This window comes from Colletotrichum siamense (assembly GCF_013390195.1).
Source record: "Colletotrichum siamense strain Cg363 chromosome Unknown KSG_Cg363_contig04, whole genome shotgun sequence".
Classification (NCBI taxonomy): Eukaryota; Fungi; Ascomycota; class Sordariomycetes; order Glomerellales; family Glomerellaceae; genus Colletotrichum; species Colletotrichum siamense.
In genome coordinates, this window is record NW_023501017.1 from 919,108 (window position 1) to 932,672 (window position 13,565).

The following is a 13,565-nucleotide window of genomic DNA, read 5'->3' on the forward strand; positions in this document are numbered from 1 at the left end:
GTACCACCGCACCCACCCGGCAGCGAACTTCAAAATGGAAGAGGGTAAGTATTGAGGAAATCATTATTGGTGTACCCAGCTACTTAGCCGATGGATAGACAGAATCTTGCGGGGCAATGCGAAGCCACTACTCAATCCACCATTGAGGCCAGCTGTTGACGTTTCCCAGTTCATCACACCTTCACCTTAGCCCAACACCCCTGACGAGAGCTCTCACACTTTTTGAAGGAAGGATATGATATAGCGTAAAATGAAGTCCACTGCTTCTATTTTCTGATCCGTGATTCTCTGGGTTCTTTATTATTGTTATCCATGTCGCTGAGACGTAAATGATTTCAGTAACAGCCTCATTTGCGAATTGTGGGAGACCTATCTACAGCTTCCCTCGGACCCCGCACTATGTTCATGCGGGGCCCCTCCTGAACTCCAGCTAGCATGAGGAAGCCATTATCGGCTGATCTCTTGCTTTTTGGGTTTTGGTCTCCAAATCAATTGGGCTCGAAGTACAAGCCGGCATGTGACGGAGTATAAACACTCTCCGAGGGCATCCCTCACCCTCTGACCTGCCGTGCACTTTTCAACTCTCACAGAGCCACACACCTGCTCGATCCAGACGCGAGGCTAGTCCCATTGATTATGGAATCATTCTCCTCGACAGCTTTGTTATACTGGCCAAGAAACTGGCCAGATCGCGAGACCTTGGACCTCCAGTCACTCATTTGTACAGTCTGGCCTCAATATCTCACTCTTCAAGAGGCCTGTGGCATACTTGACCAGTTCCACGGGCCGGTCTGGAAGCTTGACAAGCAGGTTCTTTGGACAGGTTTAGGTCAAAAGTACACCCTGGTTGATTCTTACGCACGAGAACATGGCATGCAGACTTTGCGAATTGCTATGGGACCTTTGATGGATCCGCAAAATCCCGCCTGTCTCAAAAGTCAGAAGTCAACCAAAGAATGGGGGAGATACATCAGGGGCGCCTCACTCATCTTCTCCTGGCGTATATCACAAGGAGATGTCGCTACTGTACTGACGCAGCCCCCGCCAACCCGCTTCAATCCACATGGACGAACAGCCTACCAGGAAATTGAGGAGCCCGTTCTCAAGGGCATTCTTGGAAATCGACCTGTTGATCGAATCCTGGCAGTACATCCAACAATCGACATCGCTCAAACGTTTCCACCATATGAGATATTTCCACAGGATCATCAGGACATCTGGAAGGATGTTTTCGGGGGTGTCAAGTGCCCCAAGCATACCTGGAGGGGTGTTGATAGGAGCATACGTACGGGTTCACCTATCCAAAAGCCTCATACCTGAAAGACTTCCTGATTAGTAGGCAGCTTTACCACAGTGGGCTACCACGTCAGCGGCCTATGGGTTTCTCGGCAACGAAAATCCTAAGTCTCGCTCTGTAGAAATATTTCTCTGCGGGTTTTTGATTTGCGCTGGCATATCCTCGCAATTGTCGTTGGTCATTCTGATAATTTCTTCTCTTCTAGTGGTTCAAGGAACGGTTGGAATTCCTTCGATCTCCATGCATTTTACCGAAATCGAACCGGAAGAGTGTAGTGATCTCAAATTGGCGATTCCATTCACCGACAGCATCATCACCAAGGGCTCGATTGAAAACCTCAAAGCTTTGGAGACCAATAAGAATAGGCTGGAGGCTCTGGTTTCCCCGAAGGCAGCAGTGGGAGCAGATCCACCCAAGTCCTCCGACAGGGAAGAAATAGCAAAGCTGGTCAATCCTGCGAAGGTACCCAAAATGAAGGATACTGCTGAGCAAGCTTTATCATCTCCCACGACTTTGGAGCCTCGACCATCACCGGTCGAGCCCATTACGCTGCCAGTGAATCAGTCTAGCGTCCAAAGGAAGGGAGAAGTAAAAACGACTTTAAAGAAATTGTCCAAGTGCAAAGCAGCGGGAGCCACCGAGGTAACACCCGAATCGTCAACACAAGGACAGAACGTTCAAACCCCTAATGAGCCCGGAGCTGAGCCCCACAAGAAGAGGAAGAAGAAGAAGAAGACAAAGAAGGATATGGACGGTGGAGAGAACCTGGTTGCAAAAGGGAAACCGAAGAAGTCGCACAAGAGAACGGAAGAGGAGAATGTCGACTGTAAGGGGAAAGCCAAGTCTCAAGCTCTTCCAGACACCAATCTGTCTACTGTTCCAGAAAAGCCGGTGGCTGAAGGAACCAAGAAGATTAAGAAGAATAATAAGGTAACACCTACAAAGGTGAAGGGCATAGCCTTAACAACAAAAATATCTTCCAAGGGGAAAGAGGCGGAGAAGAGCAAGGAAAGTGAAAACCAGCCGGGAAAATCAACCAGACCTCGTACTTCGGCGAAATGAACTGCGGTCTAATGAACTGCGGGAATTCGCTTCAACTTTCACCAAGACTTCAGATGCCATTCTTTTCCATGCATCTTCTAACGGCACGTCAAGTTCTAGTGGGCCAATGACAATCTGTATTTGGAAAGCGTTCCGAGCCCTGGTTGAAGTGATCCCGCTTACTCAGCTGCTCCCATGGATTGGTTATATGAGTAGTCGCAACTTGCCGATGTCCAACCATCATGAATCTGACGACTCGCATTAGATCCCAGACCAAGATCGTACCTACAAAAAAGTTGCGAGGCAATCTTGTTACTCGTGGCTTCCGGGGTTCCTACTAATCAATGCTTCAGAGTAGTCCCTGTCCTGATTGGGCGGCTGGTGGGTGGAGCGGAGTGCGTGGCAGAGCGGTTTCAGGAAAGAAGATAAAGTTGCTTTGAGCCGCAACCCAGCGCATTGCTGCGTCGACTCGCCATTTCATTGAACTTCTCAAGCTCTTCATACTCACTCGTTGTTTCTTTCTTCTGTGCTGTTTGATCCACGTTCGTGATGTTCCCTAGCTCGTAACAACTAGGGGTATCATGTCCTCTTCCACTTGATTGTTTGCTGCTTGATTTTCAGTCACGTCTGTGCTCCCTGTAGTCTGAAGAGTAGGTATTTAAGTACAGTCTACTTTAATCTTGATGCGATTAAGCTTTCCTTATGCAATAGGGACATCCTGGCTTGGGCGTTGGCGAGCAAGATGGGATGAAGCGGATTTGAGCTGGTGTTTGTCCATACTTTAGTTTCAACAGCAGCGTTTCAAGATGAGCACGCCAAGTTAAACGTTACTCTAGGGCGCTCTTTACGGCGCTCTCGGGAAACCATGCCAATTCGAGTCGTAACCCGAAGTCTCTACCGCGGCGCTTTTTTGTAACATCATCCCCATCCCGATGTTCTCTACCGTGTCCACAACATCTTTTCCTCTGATTCGAAGTACAGACGGCTTGTGCAACGCACAATACCTGTAGCAAGGACACAACGTGGGACTCGATACATGCGCTTGCAACATGAGGGCCACTATCTGGTGGACACTTGTTCACGCCGTTCTGGCGATCGCGGGCCTTCTACCCCGACGCACATTCAGCTTCTTGAACGATGATACATTCGCGATCGAAGACTCTGGGAAGGCATTCGTGGCCAGCAGCGGCCCTGAGAGCGCATGTGCAATGGTGCAGCCGGCGGTGGACAGGTTTCTACAAGACAAGCCGAAAGGTACGTCAATTTACAGACCCTGCTGTCCCTATTCATTCAAGATCGTTACAAGCAGAAAAAGGGACTAGTGCCTCAAATTCTGCTGAGGCCATTGCTGATACTCATCAACAGCTCTCCCAAGAGTGCCAGCAAAGCTTGCCTTCGACTGTTTGCAATCTGTTCCCAATAAGCCCGATCCTGCCAAAGAACTGCTCAAAAGCTTGAAGACTTATGTGCAGCTTCAAAGCACACTTCCTTTTCTTAAAAACCCCCCGGCTTCGTACAAACTTCCAGCAGTCGATATTGAAGGCGGTTTCCAGTCCATTGGAGATAAGGTAGCCAACAACAAGTACCAGAGCGAATATGACTTCCAATTGGACATTCTCGACCTGATCTCATCGGCTCACGACGGCCACTTTGTCTTCCGGGGCGATATGTTCAAAACCTTCAGTTTTCGCAATGGTCTCGTCATTGACGTGGTCTCAATATCTCGCGACGGGGTCGAGGTTCCCAAGTTGTACCATCTTAGTACGTCACAACTCTCTAGCGAACCATGTCTTTACTAACAAGCCCCAGAGCAACTTCGTCAGAACGCATCCGCACCAGCCATTACTAAGATCAATGGAAAAGATGCGAACGTCTTTATCTCAGACCTGAATCTCAAGTACAGCGGTCTTCAAGATCCAGATTCCCAATGGAATTCCCAGTTCAATTCATACGCAACCAAGCAGAATTCCATGATCCTAGCCGCCTCGCCCATTTTTCAAGGCCCGATGCTCACTCTGACGTATGAAAATGGCGAGGAGCGCTCTGAAGAAAGTGTAGCTGTTATCCGTCCGGGCACCAACTTCACCGACATAAAGAACGGCGAGGACTACTACAACAAATTCTGCAATCCTGTCATGGTCTCCACGAACGTACTGTCCGAGGCATCGAACATAAGGACGCAATCAAGAGCCAAGAGCCCAATGGCGCTGTCACCTATGGTCACGCCTATAGATGGCTATCCGGTTCCTGAAGTTCGGGACAAGGGCATCAACGCGACTGCAGGGTATTTTTTGAACGGTACTGGATACGATGACGTTGCTGTACTAGCTGTATCTTCCTTTGCGCCGCCAGAGACGGTAGACAGCTTTGCATACCTGAATGACTTTCAACAAACGGTTGAGAAATTCCTGGCCGCCAGTCAAAAGGCCGGGAAAAAGAAACTTGTCATCGACGTCACTGCCAACGGCGGCGGCTTCATTCTTGCTGGATTCGATTTATTCGCCCAAGTAAGTGTTATAGATTCACCCAACTTGCACTGCTGACTTTTTCGGTAGCTCTTCCCTACTGTTAGTCACTTTCAGGCAAACAATTTGCGCCTTCCACCCAGTGTCAATACTCTGGCACGGCTCGCTGCTGCTATTCCTGCGGACTTCAAACCCAAGACCCCCGAAGAAAATAAGGCTCTGGGCAACCTGCGCGGGAGTCCTATTCTCAGCAATCTCCTCCCAAAAGGCGTGTTCACACCGGACCGCGTAGCCTTCACTTCTTTGGAGCAGGTTCTGCGTCCTGTTGTATTAAACGGCGACAACTTTTCCGCCTACCAGCAGATCCCGATGGATCAACCAGATCCTCTATTTAACCTCACTGGAACCGGCCCCCGGACTAACCCGCCTGCGAGTGTATTCACCCCGGAAAACATCGTCCTACTCACAGACGGCACATGTGCATCTACATGTACCATTTTCTCATATCTCCTCATCCTCCAGATGGGCGTGAAGACTGCGGTGATGGGTGGCCGCCCCCAGACTGGGATAATGCAATCAATCGCGGGCGTCGAAGGTGCTCAGCTCTTTTCATACAACGACATAACAATTGACGCAACGTCAGCTCTACTGTTGGCACCCGAGAACCAGAAAGCCGAGCTACAAAACGGCGATCTTGGTGAGCTAGCTAAAGCATACGCCATAAAACGCGCCGCGAACCCCAAAGCCGCCGGCGCCGTGAATGGTAAAAACGCTTTCGCCATGTCCAACGCCACGGTACCGCTGCAATTCCTCTGGGAGCCTGCGAACTGCCGGTTGTTTTACACGTATGAGACACTTACCCAGCCAGAGGCTGCCTGGAAACGTGTCGTCGATGTGACGTTCAACAATCGCCCGCAGCTGTGTGTCGCAGACAGCATTGTGCCGGCTGCCAAGCCGGCTACAGTGGACCCCTTTTTCCAGCAGAGCGCGAAGGATTTAGGCCTCAGCAAAGGTGGATAGACTGGAGAACGTGCTTGGGACAATATTGAGGCCATCACATAGATCGAGTTCGTGGGACTGAGATTGTATAGCAGTTGATAGTAGAGCCACATAATGGTGTGAAGTTGAGTCTTGGCGTCATGCTGCAAGAGGCAATCGTAAGGGAGCCGGCGGTCAAATGTCGTCGCGAAATGCAAAGCGATCTTACACAATCTCTCAAGATTATCTTGATGTAGAAACGCTCACGCGTGAGTCGTCTGCAAGCTCGTGAGCTTCAAGGACTGAGGTAAGGAAGCCACGTTTGTACCGCTCGCCATCCCAAAGCTAGGACCTAGAGGGCTCTAATGAGGTCGAGATTTCTTCCATTTCATCAATACAAAAACTGGTTGATCTACTTCTAACGAAACACGGGACGTCGTTGACGCGAAATACACCCAGAATCCGCCTGGCTCCGTGTAGAAATGATGATTAGGAGGCGTATGATGAGTCCGTAACATAGCATGTAATGGTTGCTGAGGGCATCGCCTTGTCTGAGAAATATTTGCTATTATCGAGGTCCTCACGATGCAACCTTTCCCGCTGTAGATGATCCGCTGGGAAGAGCGCTGAAAAAGTGGCGGTGATACTTCACAAACCAGTCACACTTGCGAGAGCGATTTGCATGATGTTACATGCATCAGGTCTTAGTTGCCTGTAAAGAGCAGACGAGGCTGTTGCCAAGGGCTTCTACAGGCTTTGGACCTGTCTCTGGACATGTTGTTTTACTTTTGATGCATTCATCCTTCTAATAGGGAAAGCGCATCTGCATGTCATGATTTGTAAAGCTGTGCCAGCCAATAAGACTAGTCTCATTCATCTCACATCCTGCGCGTGTTCGTATCTTGCCCACTTCCGTGCAGACTGTATCACCAGGGCCAATCGCTAGAGTGGGTATTCACATGAAAAATATTGAAATCTGCATATGTTGTTCGACAATAGTCGTGGCACGAGCGGGTGTATAAAATATCATAGCTTAGTCGACAGTTCCTCAACTCTCTCACATTCCTTCCATTCCTCTTCCATCCACTCTTGGCAACCGCCATTCCCTCCCAAGATATCATGGAAAGCGAAAAAGTCAGATTGGAATATCTACTATCCGATGAGGCTTCTTTTATTGAAGAAGCATGGGATGAAATAAGCGGTATAAACAAAACGTAAATGCACTCGATTCAAGCCTTGACGTCGGGCATTTTCATTTATTCGAGCTGATACAAGGATCTACTCACAGATATGTATACGGAATGAAACTCTCTCCGAAGCACAAAGCAGAAGGTGCACAAGTTTCAGAGCATTTCGGACGCCCGGTCATCCTTGATCTAGACAAGGACAGCACAGCAGATCTGCTTCGGAAGAGTCATGGGTGGATACACATACCTGCGAACGACAAAGTGGTTGCAGAGGTTGCTTCGCACCACCCGTAGTCTGACTGATAGCATATGGATGACTGACAAGCGCCCAACAGAAATGCATTAGACTGATTGCGGGAGACGACGAAGCTCAATACTTCTGCCGGAAATGGGATCAGCAGCTTCGGCCGGCTGGGGCCGTCCCAACGAGTATCTTACCAAACCACGCTTGGAGCATGAACTCTTTGCACGAAAGATGCCATACGCATGAATGGAGAGGAGAAGTCAGGAGTTTGTTGTTTGTAGGGTTCCCTCAAGCCTATCTACTGCAGTCCGAAGAGTGTGTAGCTAACTCGAAACTGCAGATGCCTTACTTGAACTGGGAGTTGTATAGCTCCATCAAGCATGACAATGAGAAGACTGATACAAGGAATGAACTTAATCGTACACGGCATCGGCGGAAGACACTCGACGAATTCTATTACTCCGGTCTTAGCGATACCCATCGCAGAAATAACGGCCAGACCGTGTCAAAATGGACCGGAACATCTATGGAATCGGTAATGACCGAGAATGGAAGACGTGAAGCAGTCGACGACAGCCTCGTGCTAATGGTAGACCAAATGTGGATATGGAGTACTGAGGGGTCTGGCGGGAGTACGTTCCAAAGTCCTGTTCCCTCACGTACACATTCTCACACGTCGCTAGCATCACTTGTCACTTGTTCTCCGGTCCACGATTCTCGGCATCAAGTAAGTTATGATGCGGTATCCTCTGCGGACATCATGGGTCCTTTTTTGAACAAGTTGGATTCTGGGAACCTTCCTATGGTGGATGATGTTTTTCGCTATGCCATTAATAGCGTCTTTGGAGGTGCCGAGAATGGTCAAGGAGACGTACTGTCCATATATCGGTGGGCTATCGCAAACAAGGTGAGCCAATCTTGATGTATACGCACGATGGCAAAGATTCACGTGCTGATACAAGTATTGTTGAGGCTGCTCGTCAAACCAAACTCCTGGAAGACTTCCGGGGCCGAAGGCAGAACAACAAGACTGAAGGAATGTCTGATGAGGGAAAAGAAGAGCTTGAAATAGCACTCGAGCTTGCTGACATCATCGATGAGTTGTACATGATTCAACGCGTGCTAGAACAACAGGAGAGTATCGCCAAAGACATATGGGAAGGCTTCCTTGACACAGCTCTGGCTCATAAATCAGACATACAGGCGGTTATTGCCGACGCGGAGAGAGCATACAAGATGGTAAGTCTTCGCGGGTCAAGACTGTCCAAGAGCATATTAGTCTTCCTCATGCCATCTTGGGTCTCTGACTTGAAATAGGTTCTTGAACTCCTCGACCTGGAGCAGAAGGCCGCCAGTCTCGGTGAAGCCCGCATCACGACTAAGCAAGGACAGGCGGTCATGCTCTTCACGGTCATCACCGTCATATTCGTCAGTCATGACTCATATAGCCTATCATACCTCGTATCACCCGATTCACGTGTACCTAACATTCTTAGCTTCCGTTGTCATTCTTCGTCTCATACTTTGGTCAAAATGTCTCCGAACTCACTGGCGACGCTCAAAATCCAACTTCCGGGCAGGTCTGGAAAATCGCAGGTTGGTCTCCATCAGTGGAATGCCTCTATAAGAGCCGTTCAGTCACGTATTAACATATCCGATTTCAAGCGCCGATATCTGTGGTAGTCATCCTCGGCTCACTAGCAGTCGCCTTCTTCATCATGTACCCTGACTCCGTCAAGTCATGCCTGCGCCGCAAGAAGACCAACAAAACTGCCGTGTGATCATCACCTCTATTGGTTCAACCGTCGTCGAAGATTTACGATGGCGTCTAGTGGCTGGTGAATGGGGGTTCATGGAGCATTGAGTTTCCGTGTTTTCATTTTGCCCGGAATGCAACTTTTGTGCTCACAGTTTCGAAGTTGGGATCTGCCATGCTTTTGCGTTGTTTATTTCTACAAGCGTCCCGTCACCTCAACGTCCCATATGAACCTCCGCGCCCTTTTCTAGATCACGCATACCTCATCTCAAAATCAAAACGGAAGGTTGACTCTCACTGAATGACACAAGACATCGACCACACTTAAACGCCCCACTCAAACAACGGCCCCACTACACTCCCGACCCGGCCGGTCTTCCCCATCCCCATAACCAACACCTCAAACCTCAACGAACATCCATTGAAGGACCAATTCATATGTCTCATCCAAGCCGCCATCACAAACTCGTTGGCAAGCCCAGCCTAACTTACCTCACCTCCCCCCCAACCTAACAAACAAGTCCGGCCCTGTGGCACTCCAATCCAACCAATCAGCCCCACCCACGTCAAAACAAACCAACCTAGCCTTAGTCTCTTCTCTAGACTACCTACCCTCGAACGATACACTCTGTCCATCGAGATCACGATGCGACTCTACTGTCTCGGTTGAGCATGTTCTCGACCTGGCCGGGCCATCACGATTTCGTCCAGTTGATGGTGTTGTTGGGGTTTACTTCGTTTGTGGGTGTGAAGCGGGGATGGGTGGGTCGGTAAGGCTGACGTGTTTGTCTGTCTACGGGATCTGTGGGGGGAAAGAGGGGATTCTTCAACGGACTTCGTATTTTATCTGACCTGTCACTCTTGATTGATGCCCAGTTGAGAAACTGTGAGAAGCACATTGCAAGTGTGAAAATTGATGGTGTCGAGCAATGGCAGTTCTTTTTTGTCTTCCCATGCTACCCTAACTAATCAAGCCAAATCAGGCCAGACGCTATTTAATTGTAACCGCGTCAACTCTTCCCAACGCCCAGTGTATGAACCAGTGCCGTGTTCGTAACACGCGAACGAGTCGATGCTTCAATCTCAAGACTCAGTTGCTGAACTTTTGTGAATCCCAAAACCATTGTCCCTGAGCGACTGTCCGAAACCCCCATCGCTGCAGCACGGTAAAGACCAGCGCAACCGATTGAAGCGGACGGCAGAGGCTAGCCCCGGAACGTTGGAGACGGCGCTGCATCACGCGCTTTCCCAACGAGGACTTTCCCTGTCCCACGCCGGGGCCTTTCCATCCCATGACCAAAACACATATCCCATATCCTTCTAGACCCACTCCGTCGTTTGCTGGAGGTCTCTTGGTTCGGCCGCGAACAAGAAAGCAATCTCAGCAAGGAAAATAAAAACACAAAAAATCAATGTCGATAAATCAGTCGCTGGTGGAGGTCGAGAATGAAGGCGCGAGCGATTATGCATTAAAGGAACTCCTTGTATGCCGTCCGTTCCTATGTACCATCCGAAAGAATAGTCGTTTCCCTCGACGCTGCGTTGAGCTCATCAGGTATGGGCAACGAAAGACTGAAATGCAAGGCTGTTTTTCCGTTCGACTCCATAATCCCTATTCGTATGCTTGGATTGTAGTCAAATCGGTGTGAGAGCCGAGGACTGCGATAACTCTTTGAACGCCCCGCGATGCCGTGGCCGTGCGCGACCGGAAGAGTTGAAATGCCCTGAACGCCGATGACCGAAAGATGAGCTCAAAAAATTGGATCGAAAAACATTCGAGAAACGTCAAATGACAAGTCCGTCGTGAAGGTGCGACGGTGGTGTGAGAGTGCGAGCAAGACTGCTATTAACCCCTAATTGCTGTCGCAGCATGAGTCTCGGTGTTGAACGGAAAGCGCTCCTGCAGCTGCTGGGCGTACGGATAATCATTCGGCGACGTACCGGCGAAAGGAAAGCCACCCACTGAGGCAACCGGAGAGGCCGACCTCATGGTCGCTGGGGCGGAAGCCTGACTCGGACGCTGGTTCGCAGTTCGTTCTGTATGGGGTTGGCTGAGTGGGGAGGCGGCCGAAGATGAGCCATAGGGTCCCAGTTGCTGAAAATAAGGGTTGGGATCCCGAAGGTGGAATGCGTGGTGCTGGGCGGGGCCGGCATGCTGAGCGTGGTGGGCCATGCTGGGGCTGCCATTCGAGCTCGAGCTGGTGCTGTTGGATCCTCGGGTAACGAAACCATCGTCAGCTCCGTCAAACTTCCCGCTCTTAAGGGTGCCGTCAGTGATCTGAGGGCTGGACTGCTTGGAGCCGAACTGTTGAGAGCCAAAGTCAGTACATGCTTTTCGGGCTGAGATTGGGCGAGCGTTGATGAGAGTGATGATGAGAGTCGATGAAAGGGTCGTGCATCTGTGATTGTTGACCAGGAGTACGTACAAAGCAGTATTTGTTGACCAATTCCTCGTACGAGGACGAAGCGATCATGGCGTTGGGGGAGTCGTGGCCAGAAGCGGTCGGCAGAACGGGCTTGACAGCAGGGGCGGTGGAGGTGGCGGTCGGGTTCGGGGTTGGCCTGTGCGGTTGGGGTTGCTGGGCGGGGACCTGGATCTTGCGATGGCTCTTCATATAGAGACCATCGGCATTGCGATCCTTGCCAATATTGTCCTTTGCAGCCTGGACCGCAGCAGAGAGAGAGGCACCAAAGTCGTAGCGGTTGGCAAAAGCTTGTCCGCTAGGCGCTGACAGACGGGTCGAGAGGTTATCGCTAGCCAGGCTGCCAGTGGACTTGTTGCTCTTGAGGCGAAGGCCAGCATTGGGGCCTGACTCGCCCAGATACTCGTGGATGGGCTGGTCAAAGTGGATCTTGCCCTGCTCGCCAAAGTCGTCGAAGCCGACGGGCATAGACTTGGGGCGAGGATTGGACGAGGGGCTCGCACGACGGTTGCTGCGGGGAAGCGCAGGTCGGCTGGCGGCGCCCTGGAGTCCACGCTTGCCGTTCTGGGGCAGGTACTTCTTGCGGAAGTCGACCTGGAAGTTGGTGCCGTTGTTGCTGTCCCAAAACTCTTGGCCGTTCACGTTGTACCGAATGCAGAAAAACAGTGTCTTGCTCTCGAGGTTAGCCAGGTCGGACAACTTGATGGAGAACTGGAAGCGATCGTGAGAGACACCGCTCTCTTGAGGGCGGATCTCGTGGGAGTACTCGGCGCCGACTTCCGAGGTAGTCTTCCAGTAGTCGAGGGTGAATCTGCAAGTGACAGACTTCTGGAATGCCAGGTTGGCCACGCAGACGGAACCCAGCAAGCTCTTCTGGTCGCTGGACAGCCACACCCTCTCGAGGCGGACAGGCAGTGATTTTCTGATAGGAGTGTCGGCAGGGTGGTTCGCCGCCACGATCTCCCACTCGAATGGCGGGGATCGGGAGGCAGGGCGCTGCTCATCGCCGGGGAAGGGGTACTCGGTGTCACTGTCGTAGGCGTCAACAGGCGAAGAACCGGCGCTGACAGCAAGCGGTCTGTCGACCTGGAGGAAGTGGCGGACATGTTCGAGGTGGGAGTCGAAGTGGACCGCCTTGGAGAACGTCGGAGTGCCAGGCATGCTGGAGGGTCTGCGGCGGGAAGGCGGCCTAAGTGCGGGGCGAACAAGCTCGCCTGACTTCTTCCGCACCATCTGTGGCTTTCTGGGTGCTTCCTCATCGGACTCCTCCTCAGAACCGGTCAGGGATGCATCGGCAGACTTCATGACAATCTTGGGCTCAGTGCTCGATCTGGAGTGGCCCACCCGGCGGCCGACAGTCTTGGCGAGGGCGTCCAGAGCACCGGTGCTAAAGCTGTGTGTGATGCCCTCGTTGGTGACGAGTGCTAGTGTCGGTTGTTGTTGTGATTGCTGCTCAGGCTTCGGGCTGGGCGATGCCTCGCGGTGGACCGGAATCTGGCTAATGGCATCCTTAAGCTCCTTCAAGTTTTCGATCTGTCTCCCGCGCTGTGCACCATCCTCCTCTTCGCTGCCAGAGTCCGGCGGGGAGATGATAGCTCCCTTAGGCATACCTCGCTCATCCGTCAGTGGCGGCGGTGATTGTCTCACGCTGCTGCTCGTTGCCATACCCTTAAGATCGTCCGACGTGCCCGGAGGAGTGGGCTGGTTGGGGGTGCCATTCGGTGCACCCGTCGCGGCGGATGGTGTCCTCCTGTGTTTTGTGAGGTACGATGCTGACCTTGGTAGTGATGGTCTCGGGCTGGACTGGAATGACGAACGGCGGCTCACGTCGGGCGAGGACGGTGCTGAGCTTGCTGGCGAGCGGTGGGAGGGTGGTGTGTAAGGCATTATGGATGCCGGTTATGTGATGGGGGAAGAGATATAGGTTGTTGATGTCGTGCACCCGGCACGTAGGGCTGTGGCGGCTCGGGGGATGAGGTCGAAAAATGCAAACTGGTATCAATTCATGCGATTAGGACAGAGGAGGGAGCGGCCGAGGACGAGGTGCGGCTTTAGGATTAGGATCTGTAGGATTGGAAGGTTCTCGTCAGCCCGGTCGCGGCCATGAAGTATGAGAGTTATCAAGTCGAGTAAGGAAATCGGAGCGAGTGCATTGGCTCCGGTCGAGTTGGAGT

The 13,565-nt window shown here is 51.5% G+C and overlaps 3 protein-coding genes across 3 annotated transcripts; 2 read left to right on the forward strand and 1 right to left on the reverse strand.

The window, feature by feature from the left end:
• Nucleotides 1-1,768: 1,768 nt before the first annotated feature.
• Nucleotides 1,769-2,359, forward strand: CGCS363_v006174 (uncharacterized protein; the record flags this gene model as incomplete). Its single annotated transcript, XM_036638023.1, has 1 exon — nt 1,769-2,359. One exon carries the CDS (start codon nt 1,769-1,771, stop codon nt 2,357-2,359), a length of 591 nt encoding a protein of 196 aa, XP_036496204.1.
• A 1,028-nt stretch (nt 2,360-3,387) lies between these two features.
• ustP-7 (Peptidase S41 family protein ustP) lies at nt 3,388-5,823 on the forward strand (the record flags this gene model as incomplete). The annotated part of the gene is made up of 4 exons (XM_036638024.1): nt 3,388-3,592; nt 3,704-4,099; nt 4,148-4,845; nt 4,894-5,823. The coding sequence occupies 4 exons, from the start codon at nt 3,388-3,390 to the stop codon at nt 5,821-5,823; spliced, it is 2,229 nt and encodes a 742-aa protein (XP_036496205.1).
• A 4,991-nt stretch (nt 5,824-10,814) lies between these two features.
• On the reverse strand, nt 10,815-13,278 carry PPP1R3C (Protein phosphatase 1 regulatory subunit 3C; the record flags this gene model as incomplete). Its single annotated transcript, XM_036638025.1, has 2 exons — nt 10,815-11,273; nt 11,395-13,278. The coding sequence occupies 2 exons, from the start codon at nt 13,276-13,278 to the stop codon at nt 10,815-10,817; spliced, it is 2,343 nt and encodes a 780-aa protein (XP_036496206.1).
• Between the last annotated feature and the right edge of the window lie 287 nt (nt 13,279-13,565).